Source organism: Euleptes europaea, chromosome 6, assembly GCF_029931775.1.
Source record: "Euleptes europaea isolate rEulEur1 chromosome 6, rEulEur1.hap1, whole genome shotgun sequence".
Lineage (NCBI taxonomy): Eukaryota > Metazoa > Chordata > Lepidosauria > Squamata > Sphaerodactylidae > Euleptes > Euleptes europaea.
In genome coordinates, this window is record NC_079317.1 from 36185229 (window position 1) to 36209823 (window position 24595).

The window sequence follows — 24595 nt, forward strand, 5'->3', positions numbered from 1 at the left end:
ATGGGATAAGATTTTAAAAGAAACTGTGTATATGCTCATCAGTGTAGGAGTTACATTCCCATTATAGGCTGATTTACGTGCAGCCTCACATGTGAAAACACCCCTCAAGAAGTACAGCCAAGCAAATATTGGAAGGGGGAGATGCACAGACTTTTTTTGTAGTTGGCTTGCTGCCAAAAAAAATTTCAAAGATGACAGACAGTGTCCAAGGGAAATCCTTATTAACTACAGCAATAGTACAATCTGATAGTTTCATTGGTTTGGAAAACATTAGAAAGTTATCAATTTGAAACATCAAAGCATAGGAAATAAGGGCTACATCTAGAGCTGCCCGCCCTTCAGCCCCACCACCAGCTGCTGATATACTGGTGGGGAGACTTACCAGAAGTGGGGGAAGGCCTAGGCCATCAATGCACTGGTGTCTCTGACAATGTGGCAATGTCACTTCTGGTATTCACCAGAAGTGATGTCAGTGTGTTGCTGGCAATGCTGAACACTCTGGTATTTGGAAAAAAATCTCTATGGTAAAACCAGTTTTTGCCCAAATATCAGAGCATCCTACATCACCAGTGACGTTTTGATATCACTTCTAGTATGTACCGAAAGTGATTTAAGCACATCATCAGCCTATGCCTCCCCCCGCTGCTGGCAACCCTAGCTACATCTGAATGAGAACATCTCTGGGGTTGATTCTTTAGCATGAGACCAGAATTACAGGAAAAGTTTCATTTCATCTAGTGGCTGCTGATTGACCTTGCCTCCCTAAGGGAGCAATCATGAGCAGGTCTACTCAGATAAGTCTCATTTTATTCAATGAGACTTACTTCTAGGAAAGCATTGTTAAGCTTGCAACCTTAGACAACCCTGCAGTTTCCCAGTTCTAGGTAAGGTAAAGTGTGTTATTGAGTTGCAGCCAACTCATAGTGACCCCATGAAGTGCTACCTCATGGGGTTTTCAAGACAACGGATGAGCTCCCAGTTCTAGTGAGCAAGTCTTTTGCCCCCTTCACATTTCCCAAGGTTTTTATTTTGTCCTAAAAGGGGGGGGGAATCTGCGTGCATTGGAAAGTTGGATTTAGTAGTGCTGGGTTGAGGATTCAGCACATTCCCCAGATGGACCTCCCACTGCCAGGCAAGGTTGGCAAACAGGTGGCAGCTTGCCCAGATCAAGCCAGAACCATTGATAAATGCTGAATGATGTTGCAACCACCATACCATTCTCTCTGCTAGAATGGAAAATATTGTGAAAACCAAATGCTTGCCCATCCTCACTGGGATAATGATGGAGATGACTCAGAGAAAACTGTTGAAAGTAGCTAATGAGTCCTTCTCCAGCGAAGTGGCTCAGCTGTGCCCTAGAGGCTCCTCGACTCATGCTGAGTGTGCCGCGGGGTAATTTTAAGTGGGAGAGGGAGTTGATTCCATGAAAATGGAATTTATCTTTTCATTAAGTGTGCAATTATGTGTGTGGGGTGTTTTTCATCCAGTGGAATTTCAACATGATGAGGGCAATTCCTTCCTTAACCCTCTCTGGAGCGGCCTCACATACTTGGAAGAGACACCGCTGCTCTACAAGGGCCAATGAATTGTCATAACTGAATGTGCACTTAACTAAGTTAACTTTCTGCTGGTTCATTGGCTTCCTGCTTGTGAAGTACAGCTGGTCTGTTCTAATTATGCTGCAGTGCATGGAAGCATAGCCAAGCAATTTTAATTGCTTAAATAGATCTACTGGACTCATTCAAATAGAACTGTAACCGACACACCAAAGCCATGATACGCCTTTTGAAAATACTCTTAAAACAATTTGACCAGAATGCAAATCTACATGCCATTAAAGAATCATATAGTTGGAAAGGGCTAAGGGACATTGGTTCGAAACCTCCTGCCTCCCAGCTTTCCATCACATTTCCCTGTACAAAGCCCATGGGCATTCAAGCAGTTGTAGGCCCTGCTGTGAATGTAAAGCTGCAGCTTATTAAGAAAGAATGCAGTTAACTTGGGCCCAGCAGTCTTCACTTAAGTGTTTGGCTGGATGGCTAACTAACTGCCCAAATGACTCCATCTCCTAGATGAACTCCAAATTCAGAGCCTCACGTGCCTCACAGTAAGTAAGCTGAATAGGCAGGAGGAATATACTTGCCCACTCAGAACTGATAATGAGCTAGAGGCAGGTGCTGTGTTCTTCCCCTTTGTTGTGATCCCCCACCGAAGCACCCAGAGACCAATTTCCTACATTGCAGGATGACCCTGTTGTTGTATTCTTTTTTTAAAAAAAAACCCCACGTAAAATGAATGCAAAGTGGGGATTCGCTCATCACATCTGAAGAAGTGGGCTGTAGTCCGTGAAAGCCCACGTAGGAATGAAATGCGGTTAATCTTTAAGGTGCCATAAGACTTTATTTTTTGCTGCAACAGACGAACATGTCTACCCCTGTGGAATTATTAAGAGGAAAACAAAGCACTGCATGAAGAAGAGTTGGTTTTTATACCCTGATTTTCTCTACCTTTAAGGAATCTCAAACTGGCTTACAGTCACCTTCCTTCCCCACCCCCCCAACAGGCATCTTGTGAGGTAGGTGAGACTGAGAGAGTTCGGAGAGAACTGTGTGTAGTCCAAGGTCACACAGCAGACTTCATGTGGAGGAGTGGGGAAACAAACCCGGTTCACCAGATTAGAGTCCACTGCTTATGTGGAGGAGTGGGAAATCAAACCCAGTTCTCCAGATAAGAGTCCACCGCTCTTAACCACGACACCATGCAAGCTCTCAGCCACAACTATGCTTTTTCAGAGGTGTTTAATGGAATTAAACTACATCAGACATGATGCTAAGGTAGCATCTGTCTCAGAAACCACCATTTCAGTTGACCAAAACTCTAGTCCATTCCCATGTTCTTACAAGCTATGAACTGACTTTCACCTGTGCTACTGATCCCTATTTTCCCCCTCATTGCTGCACCTCCTCATGAATTGCTGAGTTCCCTGTCATTCACTGCTCCATGTGGCTATTCTTCAAGCAATAGTATCTTTCCCTCTTGTTGGAACCTGCCTGTGCTCCTTAAGGAGGCCTCCTGTTTGTCAGACACACCGTTCACTGTTTGCAGACTGCAATAGTTGGCTCAGCTCCATCACTCCGCTGTCAGCAACGGCTCACAACACCCATTGCAGCCCTCCCCTCCATATGGTCATTAACTGTGGCTGCTAAACTGATTTCTACACAGCTACTTCAGCGTGCAGCTCAGCGAGTCGGCACGGTGTTTTGTAGCTACTCATCATTCATAGCACTGACTCCATTCTGGCTTCTGTTCGCCCGCAGGCCTTGCTGTTTCATATGCAGCTGCCTTCACTGATGTCAGGTGCCTGAAGCATAGCAGCAGACAGGTAGCCTAGAACTATATGCATCAAAGTGAGCGCAAGCACCAAGGAAATCTCCAAACAAGTTCTTCTGATTGAGAACATGGCGCCCCAAGGGCTCCTGAGAAGTGGCACATATCATGCAGCATCCTGAATTATCTTGGAATTTGGCTAGGGCAGGATCCTAACACCCAGCTTAGAATGTGCACAGAAATGGTAATTACCTATTCCTGTCCAAAGCTGTTTCTGGAAGGTGTCACAGGAACCCTTTTTATTTACGGTCTGCCTGAACCTCGCCTTACTCTCTGCAAATAAATGTGCTTCCGTCTGTGATCAATGCAGATTAATGTTGTATTTGCTCACCTTAGAAGGCAGGGAGGCCTGTAGTTAGACTATAGGTCACTGAATTAAAAATCAAAAGCCCAGCTATGCCACAGGACTGCCGTGTAGAACTGCTTGAGATATTGCCCCCCTCTCTGCCTTTGTTGTCTGTCATTTCTCTGTAAGGCCCATACATGATCACATGGATGAGCACGTTTCTGCTTTCCTCTTAGTGAGGTCGAGGAGGTGTGAGACTTGAGACACTGCAGGAACCAAGGCTCTTTCCTCATGAAGTGAACAGAAATCAGACACCGCTAGTTGGATCGGCCGAGAATACAATGCTGCAAAACAAAGAGCTGCCCAAAGCCAATGGTCTGTTGCCATTTTCTCTACCCAATAAGGCAAAAGTGAGGGCCATATTTTCCCCTCCAAATGCATTCATATAAAACTTATTTTTGAATAAATCCTTTCTTTTGCCTTGGGATATTCATTTGTGGTTGTTGCTGCAATGCAAAGAAGATAAGGGTGGGAAATAACAGATATTATTAATCAAAGATGTAGGATCATCATTAGCTATGTAGCAGTGGCACACCCCATGGTTCATTTCCACGGACCGAAGGAGGGGCAATTTTTGCCAATTCCGCTATCTTGTGGCAAACCTCTAACTCTGCCCTCATTCTGTTATTGGAGGGGGGGATGTTCCCCTGTCAGAAACTATTTTGGGCTGCAGTGGGAGGTGAGAAAAGCCATACTCCACTGATTGAAATCCCATTCCATCTGTCATTAAAGATGTCAGGTTTGTCCACTTTGAAAAACAACCACTGAAGCCATCTAAGAGAAGAATGGCGCCTTTGACCGTGTCACTACCATCAGAGCACCTTTCCAGGGATTAAATGAATTTCATAGTTGTGTTAAAAGTTAATGCTAAAAAAGTATATTGGGCAGGTCAGTGAAAGCTACAGCTCTCTGTTGAGACCAAGGCAGATTGCTAAATCCTTGCTTGATTTGTTTATTGTTTTCTCCTTTAAGACGTTTCTTTTTTGTTACCTTCTGATATTACCTGCTGATATATGAGCCTTTATGGCAGTTTGAAATCCAGCATGATGGGCTGTAGGTCTCCAGTGAATTATCTTTCTGCTGATTCTTTTTTATATTTTATGAAATATTTTCCTAACAGTTGCATTCTTTGATAGCTGAAAAGATAACAGTCTCATGTTTAAAGCTTTGGATGGAGTACACTTCCTCCTTTTTCTCTAGGGGTCTAATTGCGCCCAACTTCCCAATAAAATGACACATCTTTTTGTGCGAAGCAGCCTTAATTTGGGATTGCCCTTCACTTGCAGACATGACAGAGACTATCATGGCACTGGATTGACATTGGGGATGGGAAATGGGTTACTGGCTAGGCAGTGTAGGTGGAGTCCTGATCTTTGGCCACCTGCAAAGAGTTCACTTTGAAAAACAAAGTCTACTGTTTGCAAAACTGGCCATGAAGCTGAGGCTCAAAGGTTAAATCATTATAACCTTCAGCCAAGTTTTCAAGCAAGCTTGATATCCCAGTTTCTCCCGGGGAAGGATCTCTCAGCTGCTTATTAGTCTAAGTCATATTTTCTTTTTCTGGAGGGAATTATAAACAGATCCAGAGTGTGTGTCTAATAATCCTTTCTGGCTGCCTAGTGCAGACCCCATCACCAGCTGTGCTTAGTCAGAGCATCTGATCTGCTTTCTTTAAGTGATTTCAAGTTCTCCTTCCTTATCCACATTGAGAATTACTCCCAAGTCTAGGACTCCAGAGCCACAGGATCAGACAATTGGAATGGAACAGCAAGGGGTCAGCTGCCGTTCTCCTTCAGACCTAGTTTTAATAGTTTCATTCTCTCTGGATCAGAGCTGACATCAGATCTATGGGAAAGGAAAGCTTTAATAGCTCTCAGCAAGTTTGAATGTTAGTCTAGAGCAGAGGCTGCTGTAACCTGATTCATGGATGCCACAAGTAGTGGAGGCAGTAGAAGTTCATGGCAGTCCTGGACAGGAACAGGAAAGTGCGTGGGTATGGCTACTAGGTTGCCAACCTCCAGCTAGTGGCTGGAGATCTCCCACTATTACAACTGATCTCCAGGGGACAAAGATCAGTTCACCTGGAGAAAATGGCTGCTTTAGAAGGTTGTCGCTGGCATTTTTGAATATATTTATAGTGTGCATTTAGCATGGCTCCATCACATACTTTGCACATTATTTGTAGGATGCTTGTTAAAACAGCTGTCCCCCTCTGGTTTAAACTTTTCTATACCTGTCATTCTCTTTTTGCTTACCAGAGTGTAGTCTTAATCCAGTAGGATTGATTCTCGCAACTGTTTTTATGTGGGTTGATATGTATGAGTTACTCACTTCTCCATAGTTTCCAAAGCTATGGTCATCTGAAAGACTGGACTATAAGATCACTTTGTTTTAATGCTGCTTTCAACCTCTCAGGTAGAGTGGGGAAAGGGATAGTATTTTTTTTTTAAGAAAGAGACACTTTTGTTACATTGTTGTTGTTTTTTGTTTTGGGATAAATTAGATATTCACCAGAAGGCATGAAATTTCCTTACAATTATTTACTTTTAGAAGCCAGTCAAATTGTAAGAAGCAGAAAACACAGATGGAGCTACCAGTTGCTGCCACAGACCTTCCTGGCAATAGGGCAGCAGAGTATTTCCTTGGTCTTTCCATACCTGACAACCACAGCTGTGACTTTCCTCATTGGTTAGAACAAAGAGAAGGCAGGATGGGCCCTTTCCCACTTGCAGAAAAGTGCCTCTAGATCTACAAGGCCCCGAGACTTGTTTTGATTAAAAATGAAAGCTGGTAATATGGGCCAGTTAATGTAGGGTTGTCAGGTCTGTCCTTGCCACCAACTGGAGGTTTTTGGGGCAGAGCCTGAGGAGGGCATGATTTGGTGAGGGGAGGGACTTCAATGCCTTACAGTCCAATGGCCAAAGCAGCCATTTTCTCCAGGTGAACTGATTTCTGTTGGCTGGAGATCAGTTGTAATAGCAGGAGATCTCCAGTTAATATCTGGAGGTTAGCAACCCTAAGCTAATGGGACATACCGCTGGCATGCCTACATTCTGGGTAATGAGACATACCGCTGGCATTCCTACATTCTGGGTAAAAACCAGTCAATAGGGAAATATGGCAACTCTATTCATTGCATAGTGACACTTCAGAACAAATGCATGGGGAACAGATATGGAAGAAACGAAGACTGCAGTAATAAAACCTCTTAATCAATTATACTGCGCACACTCTAAAATCCGTGGTAGTAAATGAAAAAGCAGGTCTTCTTTAGTGTTTCAGTAAAACACACAGTCTTTACCTATGCTTTGCTCTTAGGTTTTCTTTTTTTAAAAAAAACTCTTTAATTCACTCCAAAATACTGCAGTGGATTTTTATTTTTTTTAAAATTATTGGCTTGGTTACACTCACCTATAAAAAGGTTTTGAGGGGTTTAATTGTGTACTTTGCCAGCCATTTTAGAGCCCACATACCTATTTTAAGCAACTATTTAAAATTCTCTTCAGTGCTTCAGGAAACCATGTGTAGCCAGAGCTGTGAGCCCCTTGTAAAAAGCGGGGAGGGAAGGGGAAATAAACGAGCCCTGGGCTGTTACTCCAGCACCTAATCAGGAGCCTGTGTCATTCCTTCCACTTTCATTTCCCTTATCACATACCATAAGAGAATTAAAGAAAGGGAAAAAATATGTAAGTGGAGAATTGAGGAAATTCAGAAGATGGGGGAATGGTGGCCACAGGTGGTTTGGGTGATGCCTGACCTTCACAGAGAACTGAAGGCCAAAACGATGCCATGATTTTCACAATTTTTTCGTAATATGAATCATGACCCAAAATTATTTGAATTAATATTAAAGCCACTTGTCATGGGAAATAGAAACTCACATAATGGCTCCATATTTTACAATCAAAGATCTTTAAAGGTTTTTAAATAATCTTTAATAAATATTGAAAACCAAATGTAAAGTGCAGACTTGTAGTGCAAAAGAGTCAAATCAATGAAGCCTTGCAATCTTGCTCAGCCGTCATCCAGCTGTGTAATAAAGCATGAGCACTTGCGTCTGAGAAAGTTATGACTTTTGTGATGGTGTCATATGGTCATACACCTGTCCGTTTCTAAGGTCATTTGCAGTGCATTCCTAAGTGCTGTAGTCAAGGGGCTTAGAAAGATTAAACTCTGCTTAGGGTTGTTAGTGGCAGTGTTCATAGTACTATTATGAAGGAAGTTGTTTGAGACTCACATCTGTAGCTATAAAGTATCTCAAAGCCTATAACAATTCCCTTCAGTGGAGACTTGGTAACATTTCCAAGAACTGCAGACACTGAGAATTAACTAATTAACTATTTGTAAGATTCCATGTAGAATCTTATTGTAGGGATTTGGTTTATTGAAACTAGTATTATCTATTGCAGATGGTTATATACTAGGGTTGCCAGGTCCTCCTTCTCCTCCGGCGGGAGGCTGTAGTGTGGATGTGTGCGTGCACGCGCGCGTCACTTCCGGTTTAGAACCAGAAGTGCCACCTCGCAAGGGGGCTTATACCTCTGAGTGGTAAAGCGGCCCTTTACCACGCAAACTAAGATGTATAAGGCCCCTTGTGAGTCGGAACTTCCGGTTCTAAACTGGAAGTGATGCGCGCAGTATACACGCGTGCGTGCGCGTTTGCCCGCCGACTCTCAGGTGGTCGGCGGGCAGAGGGGCAAATTACTGGGGGTTGCCTGCTACTAGCAGGCACCTGGCAACCCTATTATATACTATGTTGGGATTGCTGATTAGGTGTTAGTAAGCCACCTTGAGCTGCCATATTTAGTGGGAAAGGTGGGATTAAATGTTTTAATAAACATCCAATTATATAAATGATTTGCTCATATCTCAGAAAGTTGTAGCAGAGCAGAAAATGAAAAAAGAAAATTTCTGAGTTCTGAAGATATTTCAGATTGTTAGATATACCTAGTTGAGAGGGCCAAGTGTTCCAAAAGTATTAATAATGATACGGGAAGAAAAAACTGAAGAGCATTAATAATGCTTTGAAAGTCAATACAGGAGGAAAAAACTGAAGTAATGATAGAGTTGCTCTGTGATCTTTTCTCCTTTCCATTTTCTTTCAAAAGGACAATCAACAGTTTTTTTTCTTTGCAATACATTTTATGGAACCTATGAAGTAGGGCTAAAATTCCAAAAGAACTTAGCACCATTTAGGTCATTAACAGTGAAAGACTATGCCGAATTACTACAGACTAAGCCTGCTTAGGTATAAGTTGGAATAACTTTGTATAGGATTGCACTGTTAATGATGACCCTTTTTGACAACATCTATCTCTGGAGCAATATGTTCTGGTCTCTGTTAGGGCATATATTTGATAGTCATTCACTAGGAAAGAGCTCTAGACACTGTGGGGTGGATACCAAGTTCCTCTTTCATAAGCATGACTTTTTGAAGCCTCCCCTCCTCACTTATCTATCCTGTTTGTCCATTTGATTTTTCTTGTATCATATTGTTTGTATTGTAAGTCATGTTAGATCCCCATGGGAAGAAAAGTGGGGTACAAATGAATGAATGAATGAATCAATCAATAATTCATTTGCAGTCATAGACCATCAAATAAAGTAAATTAATGAATGAATCAACCAACAAATAAATAAAGGCATTTCAACTCATGCAAAGGGGGCAATTTTAACTGATTTGTCCTTCTTGCTGGAGAGTCCACATTGACCCCTGCCCTCCCCCCAAGTTGCTTATCTTGGAGCATAGGGACTTGCAGTGCGAAGGCAGGGAGGATCGATTTTGTGAGTAGATGTCTGCTCTCAGTCTTTTGTGTCCATCCCTATTGACCTAGCAAAGGAACAGGGATCTCTAACAAAAAATATATTCTCAACTCCCTCTCCAAACTACAATTCCCAGAATTCTTTAGTGAAACTGGCATAAAATCAATATATATTTGTAACGTACATGTATTTATGTTCAGAGTTGATTCATGTGTTACATAGTCCACACAGTGGATTCTTATATTATCTGCAGACATACCTCAAGAATTCCTGGCTGAGAACTCAGTTCCCACATGTGCAGAGACCCAGTTTGGACCACAATGGCTCCATGCCATTTTTCTGACCTGAAATGCGTGTGTAAGTTTCCTCCAGTGGCGCAAATAGTGGCTCAGGTCAGAGAAGCATTGTAGGGAAAGGGGGCTTAAGCTTCTTTTCCGTGCAAGCCATGACCCAATCTGAATCAGCCTGCTGTGCCCAGGAACTAAGTTCTCAGCCCAGAACTCCAGGTGCATGTCTGATCCCCATCTTCTGGGACTGAGCATCTTTCCCCCACATTTTCTGGGCATAGAATAGGAGTTACTGGGGATGGTGGGGGGAGGTAGTTGTGAAATTCCTGCATTGTTCAGGGGGTTGGAATAGATGACCCTGGTGGTTCCTTCCAATTCTATGATCCAAAGTGTTTTGCCCGTGTTTTCCGGATGCTGTTTTGGCCAGAATCTGGAAAATGCAGACAAAACGCACGGGGAGAACAAGGTGACCTCTGATGGTCGGAAAAGGCATGCATAATCCAAAGGAAGCCCCAAAGCAGTCAGCGGGGGTGACCGTGGGGAAACGTCCCTGCATAAAAGGCCTTATTCTTGCTCAGTTCTTCTAATAATAGCTGTGCACTGCAGAGAGTTTGTAAAGAACATTGGGCTGTGCATGATCTGAGTAACTAGAAGTAGGAAAATCTATCCAGTTTTGTTGTTCTCCTAAGGGCCTCCCATTAAAACCCTCATGTATGTAGATGTACACTGAAGAAATGAAGATACCATAGACTGACATATCATGCAAAGGTCACACCACTAAGCAAGAGGAACAAGAATTGACTGTCCCCTTTGTGAGAAAGGGGGACATTTGAAAGGCTGCACTGCAACAGTTTTCATTAAGCAGAGCCTGTTCGCAATGCCAAAAATTGCAAAGGAAAAGATTTGGCACTGCTAAATAGATATAAGACAGGCTTGTGGACATTGTTGCATCATCACTGTAGGCCTCTTTGGATGTTATGACCACACTTTATATGCAAACCTGGCAAGGTGTCTAGCAGGTTCCTTGATGCTTCTCCTGCCTGAGGTGAATTGCAAAGCCAGTGGGTGGGGGGAGAAAAAGGGAATTTTCCATCCCTTGCAATTCTTTGTGGGTCACCCACTTGTATAATTAGAATCATCAACCTAACTTTGGAATAGAACTTTCCATTTCTACTCAGCAGTAAAGGTAGCAGATGTATCTCAGAGTTTGCCAATTTCCCCCCACATCTAGTTCATAATGTGTAGCAAATTTCTGCTGCCTTTCAGCTGAGTACTAGGAAAGGAAATTTCTAATGAACAGTCCAAGGAGAGAACAGACGTAATGGGAACATAAAAGCAGTATTCATTCTATTCTTGGTTCATGACACAAGGTCACCCCAAAAGGTCATTGGGGAGATTCTTGATTTGCCATGGAGACCAGGGGGCAAAGACAGTTCTTCAATCAGAAAATCATTTCACCATCTCTCAGAAAATGTTGGTGTACGACTGAGAATCTTAATTCAGGAACAACCAACCTGCGGTCACCTTTATCTTTTAACAGCTGCATAAATGGGAAATGTTGGCAGCTTTTCCAGTCCCTGAAGCAGTGACCTGCCAACATCCTCTCATCTGTACAACTGTTAAAATATGGAAGCACTAATGCTGAAATGTTAGTTATCCCTGCTTTAATGAAGATGTAGGACATATTTTTCTTAAAAAGTTTTATAGCTCTTTAATCAGGGAACATGTTTTTAAAAGCCTGCTGTCTCATATCCTCTCGACTAGTGAGTCAGTCTTCTCTGTTTTCTTGTATTATTAATGTCAGAAATAGAAACAATCTGAAGGAAACCCATATTAGGGTTTCTCGAAGCAAATATACGCTGGTCATCCAAGGGACAAAGTTAAGTGTTCTAAAATAACTTTATTAATCCAGAACAAATTTAAGCATAGTCATTCTCAGTGGATCAAACATTTCCAATATTTAATCTCAGCCACAAAAACCAGTGTTGAGGTGAGAGTAAAGCCTCTGTCTGTTTTTAGGCAGATAATTCAAAGATGATGAAGACAAGAATAACAGCTGCCTTAAAAGGGTATCTTGATCTACTTTCAACTAATCCCCTCATTCAGATCCTATTATCTCTACCTCATTTGAAAGCTGTGCTGTTACCTTTGCCGCACACGTTTTGATTCCAGAGGCCCCCAGCAAACTGACATTCAGAGAAAGGTTTACTTTTCCTAAGAGCAGATATATGTTTTCAATTCCTGCCTGGGTACACTGGTGGTATACTGGTATTTGTTGTGGTAAACATGCAAAGCATGAAGGGAAGATGCATCTCCCAAGATGTCGTGGCCATGCTCCAAGAAGCCATAATCATTCACCATATTCTGAGTGCCCCATACAGGGTAGTACAGTGCAGGGTTGCTCAGCCTCTAAGAATAAAAGAAAAAGAATAATTTTTGAAACTCCCAAAAAGTCATTAGAATCTATGACCGAGAGGCAGGGAGTTGTGTCACTTGTCACAAATGATGTCACAGCCACAGGTACTATTCAGTAGGTTCCCGGGACACTGGCACAACTGTATTCCACAGAGAAATTGCAATAACACCTGTAAGTTGGGTGGGTGACTGCGAGGGAAACACTCCCATTTTCCCAGTGCCATATTGCTGGTTGTTGGGTGGTAGGAAAATGTGGTATCCGTGCAACAACAAATTCCTTCCTTGATGTCCAGATCCTAAACAATGAATGAGTAAAAGCTTTGTGGTTGCAAAAATTCATCTGGAAAAGCTCCAAGAGTCCAGATGTGTTCCTGTGCAACTCCCATTCATTTCAGTGGAGCTTATGCAGAAATGCCTTTTTGCAAAGCTGTTGATGCTGCTTTCCACAGCAGGTAGCAGCAAAAAATTTGATTCATGTTAAAATTAACCATATTGGCTGCATACAGAAGTATGGAAGAGGCCAGTCATAGACACAGATTGTTTTCCTTTCCCCCTTAGAAGCTCCTTGATTCATGAATCTTGATCAGCATAATTCTAAATCTATTGTTTAAGGCAGAGCTGTCGAACTCATTTGTTAGGAGGGCCGGATATGACATAAATGTCACTTGCTTGGGCTGGGCCATGTGTATTAAATCAAACAAATAAACAAACAAATAAACAGATACCATAATGTAATGCCAGGTACTGGGGTGCTGAACAACAAATTCACATCTATCGTTTTGCTCAAGAATAGCAATTTCTAAAAAGCCTTTGGTTTGCATCCTTTATTAATCATAGGAAAGAGTTGGTCTCAGTATGATAAAATGAAAATTTGCAAAATATATTACAGTTCATTATTATTTTTTTGCACCTGAACAGTTGATATCCACAACCCTCTTTTCAATTTTTTTCAAAAGCATCATACTATATAACAACCTACATGTCTAAAAAGAAATACAAAGAGGCAATTTTGTTGATTTTTCCTCCTTGTTTTGCTGATTGCACTACATCTGCAGAACAGAAACAACTACTGACAAATTGGGTCAGGTTTACAATTTCACTTTTCTGTTTGATCTGAGAAACTCTGGATTACAGATTCCAGGGCACAAACTTCCTCTAGCCTAGGAAGCTGTTCCCCAGTACAAGTATCCTACCCACATGGGTTTGGGAGCCTGCAAGCTGTGCTCAGATCGCTCTCCCAAACAAGGGGGCGGGAGGGAACCAGCACAAGCATCCTTTAATCTAGCAAGCTGTAGTATAAGCACCTTACCCATGTGGACCTGGGATCTTGCAAATGGCTCAACCCTGATATCTAGGGTTGCCAACTGCCAGGTAGTAGCAGGAGATCTGCTAATTCAACTGATCTCCATCCGCTAGAGATCAGATCACCTGGAAAAAAATGGCCGCTTTGGCAATTGAACTCTATGGCATTAAAGTCCCTCCCCTCCCCAAACCCCACCCTCTTCAGGCTCCACCCCCAAAATCTCCCGCCGGTTGAGAAGAGGGACCTGGCAACCCTACTGATATCCCACCCAGCAGCTGACCTACCAAACAGCTGATCGGTGTGAAGGCTTTCCAGCAGGCAGGGAAGTCCAGGCGCTTACCTTTTTTCTTCTCCCAGCTTTCCAGACAGGCTTCTTTTACTAAATGTGACTCTCTCCCTACCGCTTCTGCAAGCTCAACCAAATTTCCCATTGATGAGCTAAGCAGATGGTACACCAGTAGGAAGCCCAGACTGTGGTACTTAACACAAAATACATACAATCAATGCCAACATTCATAAACATCAGGAAACTGCAGAAGGAAAGACTCTTAAGACTCAGCCCCATCCCCTAATTAAAAAAAGACTGCAACACTGGCTGGAATAATTTGTGACATATTTACGCTGTTTACCTCATCAAGCCAGGTCTCAATCACACATACCATGTCAGCTGCTTCCTTCCCACTAAGTCAGGTAGTGTGTGTGTAAAGTGCCGTCAAGTCGCAGCCGACTTATGGTGACCCCTTTTGGGTCACCCCTTTCATGGCAAGAGACTAACAGAGGTGGTTTGCCAGTGCCTTCCTCTGCACAGCAACCCTGGTCTTCCTTGGTGGTCTCCCTTCCAAATACCAACCAGGGCAGACCCTGCTTAGAAGAGAGGTAGTAGCAAGACCTTATTGTTATCAGACCTGGCACTGATCAAAATTAAAGGGAAAGTATGGGGAATTAAAAACTCCTTCCCCACTTTGCTTGGTTTGGGTGGGAGACTGGACAACTGGCAGCTCCTCTCATGTCTCCTCAGTTATTTCCATAAACTCTTCCCACACCACCTACCTCCATGCCCCCTCCACCACCTCAGTATACATATCCATGTCACAAATTGTCTCCGATATTAACCAATTGTGATCACACCCCCAAACCAGCAATTACCTAGATGAACACACAAAACCTTCCCCCCCCCCCGTGCTGCTTTTGCCCAGTCTCGGTCCCTCATCCTTCAAACAAACTCCTGGCCTCTAGCCAAAATAGCTGCACCTGTTGGATGTTCCAAGAAGGGGCAGGGGGCTCACTCACCCTCATGATGGTTAATAGCCCTTGATAGACCTGTAAACCATTTTTTTTACATCCCCTTTTCAAGCCTTTTAAGCTAGTTGCAACTTGGGGCAGTGTCTTCCATAAATTAATTATGTATTGTCTGAAAAAGTACTTTATTTCATGTGTGTATGTGTCTGAGAAGAAAAGAAGGAGATTGAGTTGTCCTTCCTGATACAGGTTTCCCTTTTTCTTTTCCCTTCATTTAGCTCACCCAGTGACTGAAAATGGACAAGTTGAATGCCCGCAAGGATATAAGAGGCTGAATCGGAGCCACTGCCAAGGTAAGCTTAATTACATAAATGTGTATTTTAATTGGTATTTCACACCCTTGGATGTTCTAACATTCATTATTACCAGTACATGAAAACTTGTCTTACCCAGTCAAATAGTAAAATTAACCCAGCCCTATATGAGATACAGATTTCTCCAGCCTGTGGAGAAATGTATAATCACATACTTCTTTGCCTCTGGTAAGGTTGTAATTAGTAATTTAATTGCAGGGTGTATTCTGGTTTTTCAGGTAGTTTTTAACAAGGTTTTTTATTTTTTGTATCTTAAAGCAACTTTAGCTTAGCAGTTTTATTTTCTGTGCATTGGATGGAATTGAGAGGAAGGTCTTAAAGTAAACAGGTGTGAAAGCCTCTTTTTAGTCTTTGATTTGTTCTGCTACAGCAACATGCTTCAAAAAGCCTGAGGGCAGGTAATAATAAACCACCAGATAAGAAAATTAGTTAATGATAAACAACATAAAGAGAAATTACATAGTAATAATTAATACTAAAACAAGTATGTTTGGGATAAAATTCACAGCTCCCCAAATGCCGGCAGGAATAATAAGGTCAACCAATAGGATTGCCAGGTCCCTCTTCGCAACTGGCGGGAGGTTTCTGGGGCAGAACCTGAGGAGGACAGGGTTTGGGGAGGGGAGGGACTTCAATGCCATAGAATCCAATTGCCAAAGCGGCCATTTTCTTCAGGTGAACTGATCTCTGTCGGCTGGAGATCAGTTGTAATAGCTGGAGATCTCCAGCTAGTACCTGGAGGTTGGCAACCCTATCAACCAACCTCCTAAAATGTCAGTTTGAGATCACACAACAGATGTATACCCTTTCCTTCCATGAAAGTTCTGTCAGTGTCCATTTGATTTTTGTTAATATACGTAGAGGAGAAATATTTGTTGGGCCTCTTAAAGAATTCTTCTCTTTGGTACAAATGCCTGATGCCTTTTGAAGTACAGAGCTCATCGTTTCCTCTCAGCAGAATCTCATGGTTCTTTCTCCATTATCTCCCCCCCCCCCAAAAAAAAGTAGCGAGATGCTGCTTGGAGGGTGTAATGAGGAGTCTTGATATGGAGTTGTGCTAGCCCAGTGATGGATGGTCTCTTGACACATTTCCTTTAACATGGAATTTTCTGGCATATTGAACTGATTAGCAAGTCACCACAATACTGTGGGTCTGAACCTTTGCGGCTCCCAACCCATTTGTAAACCACGATTGCCTGTCATTACCATTCCACACATCCCCTTTTGCCTTTCTCTAACAGCCGTGACCGTGCGTATTGTGTTTGACGAGCTCTGCTGTAGAAACTCTGCTCAGTACCTTCTGGGAGATGATTACCAAGGAATTATTCCTGTTTTTTCTGGGCAAATTATGTAGGTCTTCTAAATTTAGTTGAGGAAGAAGAAGAGTTGGTTTTTATACTCCAATTTTCTCTACGTTCAAGGAGTCTCAAATTAATTTACAATCACTTTCCTTTCTTCTCTTCACAACAGACACCTTGTGAGGTAGGTAAGTCTGAGAGAGTTATGAGAGAACTGTGACTAGCCCAAGGTCACCCATCAGGCTTCATGTGTAGTAGTGGGGAAACAAAACTGGTTCACCAGATTAGAGTCTACTGTTCTTAATCACTGTGTCACGTTGCCTCACCAGTGAAAGGGCTGAAGGAGCTAGTTGGGCCAATTCCTGAGAGAGAACAAAGAGAGTGGCGCTAGTCTGCACAGTCTTCTCACTAACATGTATGGCCAGTCGACATGTTACCTCAGCAAATGCATGCTTCCAAACCCATGTTTGCTGAGGTAAGATGAATGTGGGAAGCACTGGGAAGGCATTTGTTGGGAAGAATTGGTAGGTGTATTTTTATCTTTCCCATATTCAATGATTCTCTTCTTCAAATGCCCTTTTGACCACTTCTATTCCTCCAGGGCTTATTTCCAGTCTTGGAGCCCAGCTTGGGGGTGGGGTTAGTAATAAATTATTTGGGGTGAGAGATAACATATATAGGAGATAATTGATAGGCAGAGGAACCCTGTCCACCTTCTCCCATAAATGTTTTCCCTTTCTCCGTATTTGTGTTATGAGCTAAACACATGAGGGTGGTGCAGTGGACACAAAAAATTGATTGGATCTCTCCTCTATAGAGTTCTTGTTGTTTGCTTGTATAGTTACTGGGTTGGATCCCATGGTAAATTCACCCTAGTGGAGGGTATGTGATTTTCACCAATTCCTCCCTGCTGCTGCAGACCTACAGTTCTCCTCTCACGTTGTTCTTGAGTGTCTGCTTTTCTACAGGAGGAGCACATTAGGAATCATTTAGATCTGCTACAGGTGGGGGGGATCTGAACAAGGCTGTTAAGGATAGGATGTTTTGGAGGACATTGATTCATAGGGTCGCCATGAGTCGGAAACAACTTGATGGCACTTAACACACACACAGGTGAGGGAAGGTAAGGGAGTCTTTTTCCTCTGATGGAAATGTCTTCCATCAGCAGAGATTTACCACAAGATCCATGCCTATGCAGTATCCTGATTTCCTTCAAGTGATGGAGGGATTGTAGGTGAAGGAAGGACAGATTAATGCTGAAGTTGTTTATAGGCCTCTGCCAATTTGGTGGCTTTACTAATATGTGGTCCTCCCTACTATCCAACCCACTCTCCTACACTTTGTGTGTGTAAGTGCCATCAAGTTGCTTCTGACTCATGGTGACCCTATGAATCAATGTCCTCTAAAATATCCTATCATTAACAGCCTTGCTCAGGTCTTGCGAACTGAGGGCTGTGGCATCCTTTATAGAGTCAATCCGTCTCATGTTGGATATTCTGCAACCAAGAAATCAGAAGGAGATTTGAGGCTGGGAAGGGCAGCCATGAAGGAGCTAGAAAAGATTCTTAAGTGTACGGATGTGTCTCATGCAAGGAGGCGGAAGTTGGTTCCCAGTTCATTCCTTGTTCCCTTCTCCTACACTGGGCTTGTTTAACAACTCCTCAGAGGCTATTTTTCATCATAATGAGAATGGAGCAACTGATATTAAAACTCTGTAGCCTAGAGAATGGCACTAGATAACAATTCTGCTACTGGAGTTAAGCCTGACTAGACAGGATCACTACCAGCATGGAAGATTACATGTGTAGGCAGAACTCTTTGAAAGAAGTGGCAGGGATGGGTACAGATGGAAGCCACTTTCTGTGTATTTGAACTGGTGGACAAGAAAATGCAGCTTACATATAAGAGATTTATAGGACTCCAGATACATTTCTAAGAATATTGAGATCACAGGCTTTTTATTGTAACCACTGAAGCCATGCTGTTTCCTCTGCTCTCTTCCCCTTCCCAGTCATGCAGAGAGTAATGCTTGTACTAGTTGTTTTTGTGAGTCAGTGTGGTGTAGTGGTTAAAAGTGGTGATTTGGAGCAGTGGACTCTGATCTGGAGAACCAGGTTTGATTCCCCATTCCTCCACATGAGCAGAGGAGGCTAATCTGGTGAACTGGGTTTGTTTCCCCGCTTCTACACATGAAGGCAGCTGGGTGACCTTGGTCTAGTCACACTCTCAGCGCCCCACCTACCTTACAGGGTGTCTGTTGTGGGGAAGGGAAGGTGACTGTAGGCCGGTTTGATTCTTCCTTAAGTGGTAGAGAAAGTCGGCATATAAAAAACCAGTTCTTCTTCTTGTTCTTTGCATTCATATCTTCTTCTGGCAACTGTGCAATGTGTACCTGGCAGACCACGGCTTGCCCAGAACTTGAATCTGAAGGCCTTGCCTAGCACTAAAAACCGTTTGTCTGGAAGAACACTGGAATGAGACCACACAGGATGCCTGGGAGCTTTCACATCAGGGGGTGGGGAGAATAAATGGGATGGTTAATGCTAATTTTTCAAGATCTTCAACTCTTCCCCTATTGCCAGGCTGAAAAAGAGCCAACATGTAAATGGTTCACTAAGCTTTTTTTCCTTTTACACTTTTCTTGAAAGAGGTGGGAAAGACACCAGGCCTCCTCTACAGTTATTGGGTGCAGTTCTTGCACCATGTAGGTATTCTCACACTTATAAACTTAATTTGAAACAAGAATCGGTTCCTGAAGGCCAGGTATAAGAGCAGCTGAGCCCTGGAATACATCTGATCTTGTGCAGAGTATCTTTCTCTCACTGCTGTAAACAATGCACGCCTGGTGCAAAAGATGAAAATGCTCATTTAAACCCTGGTGACACCCCATTATGGAAAATATATGGAGTGTGTGTGTGGTTAAGATGACTTTTCAAGGGGCTAGTTACCTTTACCTTTTTTTAGTTTCTGTGCATTTTTCAAGAAGGATAAGGAGGCAGATACTTCTCTATGGCATGTAGAGCAAAGATATATAGTGAGGCAAATACAGTATAGTTTCATTAACTCAGACAGGAAGTAATTCAAGAACACATTAAATCATCATTTTGAACATTTTAAGCAGCAACACTTGAAGCCATCAGACTCTTGGTCTAGCAAGGTCACTAATGTCTACTCTGACTGGTAGCAGCTCCTCAGGGTGTCAGGTCCTGATCCTTTTGACTGGTGATGCCAGCAGTTGAACCTGGGACCTTCTGCGTGCAAAACAGATGCTCTGCTACTGAGCCACTAATTAACAAACTGAGCCACCATGAACAAACTATCCGCTCAACACCTTTTCAGAACACTGTCCTGTGATAAGAATGCTCTGCTCCTTGTGCTGTGCATCTTCTCTATCAGTACAGATTGGTCCATTAACCCCAGTCACCTTACAGTTCTCGTTCCCTTGGGCCATCATGGAGACAGCTCTCTCTCTCCCAGATATTTGAGACTCTTGGAAACCAGCAGCAGAAGTCAAGAGCCATCCTTCCCTTTTGTGTGAGGGAGGCATTCCCAAGCAATTCATTTGAACTGGTGAAGTTATTTGGCCCATTTCTATTAGAGACCCTGTTGAGTTGTGGAGCCAGAAGGAGCTGTTACCTCTTCCTTCCTGGAATGCTATTTATCATAGTTTTTCACAGGCATCTGCCACGTCTGAGAGCTTCACAGTGATTAACGCACACCACCTGACCCTTTCCAATCTATGTAGGTCATAGGCCACAGGAATCATTGTCTCCATTGTACTGATGGCATAGCAAGTGGAAGCGGGTTGTTGTAGGTCCTGGGGCAAATTAGCACAGAGCCATTTAATACCCTTCTGTCTTTTTTGACAGCTCCCTTGCAAACTGGAGACTTCCCCTCCTGCAGTGTGTGACTCAAAATTATTATGCACACCATCCCCATAATAGAAGGCTTACTTAAATGTTGTAGTATGACCCTCCCACCTAGTTCATGATGATGGCTGTTGTGCAGACTGTGCCCCCAGCTGTTCATGCAAAATAATTACTTCTTACAACTTTTTGTGACACATGAGATTTGTTGGCATTACAAATGCTCCTCCTCTTCCCCTACTTTCATTTATGCATTATCAAGCAACAACAGAAAGTGAATTTAAACTTGAAAATATTGTAAAGATACTTTGAAGTCTGTGACCCAAATATGGCTTTCAAATTGTACTCATGAGGTAACTCTAGGATGGAAATCCATGCTACACTCTGCAGGTGAGGACTCTGTACAGATCAGCAAGAGTATTCTAGACAGGTGTACATACATGTCATTGCAGGGGTTGCTAGGCAAACACGACAGTATTACCAACCTTTAACCTTTGTTTCTGCCAGTAAAAGGCAGGGGGAGAGCACAGGTCCTTTTCCAGGGCTGTTTTGGCCTTTGATGGAGGACTCATGGGGCCAGGCCCAACAGCAACCCACTGGCAGCAGTTTGCTACCACCTGACTTGCATGACTCACCCAGGCCTGGCTGCTTTCTCCTGTTGAACAGCAGCCACCCCATGAAAACTGGTGCGGTGTAGTGGTTAATGTTCTGGCGTAGGATCTGGGAGACCCAGGTTGAAATCTCCTGCTCACCATGGAAGGTCACTAGATGTTCTTGGTCCAATTACACAGAAGAAGAGGAAAATGTTGTAAGCTGCTTTGGGTCCCCACTGTGGAGAAAAGTGGGGCATAAATGACATAAACAATAAATATAGCTGTAGGGGGCGGATAAAAAGTTGGTTGGTCATGGGTGGGAAGAAGAAAAGGAAGCAGAGAAAGGTGAGGATATGGGGGCTGCCAGGAGGAGGAGAAGAGGGAATAGCATGGGGAAGGGGATACAAGGCACCCTCACAAGTCCTGGCAGGTTCCCCACTATAAAGCTGGGACCAGTCTGGTGGCCAGTACCATACAACTGGGCCCATCCCAACCCAGCAGTTGGAGCCATGCAGTTTTCCTAGGGATAGGCTGCCAGGAGAAAGAAGGGAAAGCTGAAGATGGGGCAGATAAAGGTATGTTAGCTGGTGTGTGGGAACAAGAGAAGAAATAAGAAAAGGAGAGAGGCTATGGGGCATTCAGGGAAGGGGTCGCTATAAATGGTGTGAGGGCAGGATATACATTTTGTAAAATAAATAATATTAAACAAATAAGCTGTGGTTTGACAACACTTTCCATCACCACCACTACCACATATATTTGCTGTTTAGGCATACATGGCTATTTAGCTAAAGAAAACATTGGTTATGTGCTTGTCTAAAGTCCCTTTAAAGAAAATTATGCTCTGAAAAAGTTCCCTCAAGTTCTGTTGCCTTAGTACTAATTATCTCAGAGCAATGAATCATAGGCATTTTGGCAAGGGGATAATAGGGGAAAACAGAGAATATCACATACTATTTCAGCCTTTTTCTGTTTGTTTTCTTTCCGGTGGCCTCCTCAGTCCATAACCCCCACCCTCCTTCCATTGTTTGGTAATCCTGTTTTCAGTCACACTAGGATTTACTCTCTTTGCTATTGCAGATATTCCTTGCAGCGTCTGTTAGTGGGCAGATTCAGGTTGGCTAATCCTTCTCTCTGTTAATTTTATAGATATCAATGAATGTCTGATACTTGGCATTTGTAAAGATGCAGAATGCGTGAACACCCGGGGAAGCTTCCTCTGCACTTGCAAATCTGGCGCTATGTTGGATCCATCCCGCAGTCACTGTATCTGTAAGTGCTACGCAATAACGAACAATAATTTCCCTTTCCTTGTGCGTCCTTTTGTAGACATCTAGCATGGAACCACCTAGTGCAAAATTTCCCCTGGCACAAGCGTACAGACTTATTGTATCCCTACTTGTGGTTCTGCTTGTGCAACAGTTTGTGCCACCAACTTCTGGGCATTATGTTAAATAGGGAGGAAAGCACTAGGTGTTGCGCGAGACCTTGCACCAGTGGAACTGCACTAGGTCTGTTAATGTTTCCGCTTGCACATAACTGGATCCAGGGTCTAGTTTTTCAATACCAATTGTACTGTGGTCATGGGGTGAAATGTGTAGGTGTGGCCAGAGGCAATGAATATTTATACCGTATATCAGAAGTAACGTGGATATGATTGTTGGAATGGAAGACAGGAAATAAGTTTTCTAGGGTTGCCAACTCTGGGTTGGGAAATTCCTGGAGATTTGGGGGGGAGTAGAGACTGATTAGGGAGGGGTTTGGAGAGGGGAGGAAACTCAGCACTTTGTAATGTCATAGAACCCACCCTCTTAAGCTGTCATTTTATCCAGGGGAACTGATCTCTGCAATATGGAGATCAGTTGAAATTGTGGGAGATCTCCAGGCTCCACCTGGAGGTTGGCAACACTAAGGTTTTCTGTTTTGATTGTGCCCATAACATAAGTAGCAGTCAGGCCATCAGGTACACTTTGGTGAGGAGACACCCTAATTTTTAAGGCTGCTTTTTTTCCTAGTCTGAAAATGGATCTTCCAGCTTTGCCTTTTGTTTTGATCAGTTACCTCTTTATTATAGTTTCCTATGCAATGTTAGACCAGAAACCCAGCAAAACAGTGTTAGTTAGACCAAAGGCAGAGTACAACTTAATAAACTGTGGGGAAAAGCAACAGAGTCCATTTCCCTTGAATTCACTGCAGATTTTGCAACCCATTCTCAAGTTAAGATAATCCTAAATTTTAGTTGTTAATTCAAATTTGGAGTCTTGAACTCCTACATTTAAGACTTAAATTATCTGGTTCACTGATACTCGGTGGCTTGGCAGCCTCATATGGGTTGGCCCTTTGATATGCCATCTATGACTCTGCTGGGCACCATTCCCCATAAACGTTTTAGTAAGAAAGAAGGACGGCTAATAACTTTTCATATAAAGTAAAATCATGTGCTGAAGTGAAGGTTTACATTATTTATCTACAGCAGACTCAGGTTTGCTGAATAGGTTTCTTATATTTAATTAAGTACATGTATGGTTATGGATGTACATAATTTTTACTTTTATGGTGGTTTATGTAACTCTTTTAGTGTGGATTGTTGATTGTATTTTATATAAGCGTTGGTTTAAGACTGTATTTTATACACGTCCTGGTCTATGACCGGAACAACAATAAACTAAACTAAAGCACATGCCCCATGTTTCAGGAAAGTGGGCAAGGCCTTTGCCTGGCGGGGCTGGTGGTTGGCAATTGGTTCCCACCTTAAAACAGCCGTTGCTAGGAAAAAAAAGTAAATGTGAGCCTCCCTGAGGTGCAGGCCTCATGCCAGGGTTGGAAATAAATGTGGCTCTTTTGGTTGATGGTAATTGTGACTGTGGTTGTCTGGGAGCCATGGAGTGAGCTCCAGCTGTTTGATTTGACAGTTAAAAAAAACACTGAAGTGTAATTATTTTATTAAATAGCTTCTTTACCAATAAGCTAAACAGAAACTGTTTAGATTAGAATCTAAAAACAAATCTTTATTATGTTTTCATCAACTGTTCATTTAATGAAATATCTTACAATGCAAATATTATCTTATAATGCAAATAATATGTATCTTTTTTGCTGATTTACTAACAGCCCATTCCTGAGGTTGAGGGCTGAATGGGCTTAGGAGGCAGCGTGACCCCTATGCCAGCGTCTTTGCCACTTGTGCCATCTAAACTGGTATGGATGTCGTCGTTGGGGCACTTACACCGGACCCCCTGGACTGCGGCGGCTGTGTGGCCCTTAGATACCAGCTCGGCCTCCCACCAATGTCCTCCTGGTGCAAATCCCCTGCCGGCGTCCCTAGAGGCATTCCTGGGGTGTTCTGGGAGGTGGAGCTGCCATCAGGCAGCTTCCTAACCTCGTTTAGCCCAGGAACGTCCCCTAAACCTACAGCGGTGCTGTGCCACCTTTTTGTTGGCACAGCATCGCTGTTCTCTATGGAGCTTCTCCCCCCACCATTTTCTCTATTTTTTTTTTAAATAGCCCCTTTTTCCTCCTTGAACAACCGTGAAATTTCATTGGAGGTGTCATGGTGGTGCCACAGCCACGCCGTCCCTGGCAGCTGCAGCTCTCAGGAATGGGCTGTATGGACATTAAACTATCATTCAACTTCACCTATAATTTTTATTAGGTTTTGTTTCATTCGATATACCTTGGGAGTCAATGTTTGGCTGAAAAGTGAGATACAAATATAAAATAAAGA

At 43.0% G+C, this 24595-nt stretch overlaps 1 protein-coding gene across 1 annotated transcript in view; it reads left to right on the forward strand.

Moving 5' to 3' along the window:
- LTBP2 (latent transforming growth factor beta binding protein 2) overlaps positions 1-24595 on the forward strand; it is a 147780-nt gene that overhangs the window by 78696 nt on the left and 44489 nt on the right. The window contains exons 9-10 of the mRNA XM_056850879.1: positions 15019-15093; positions 22021-22143. Of these exons, the coding sequence (XP_056706857.1) occupies positions 15019-15093; positions 22021-22143 (198 nt within the window). The remainder of the gene's footprint in view (positions 1-15018; positions 15094-22020; positions 22144-24595) is intronic.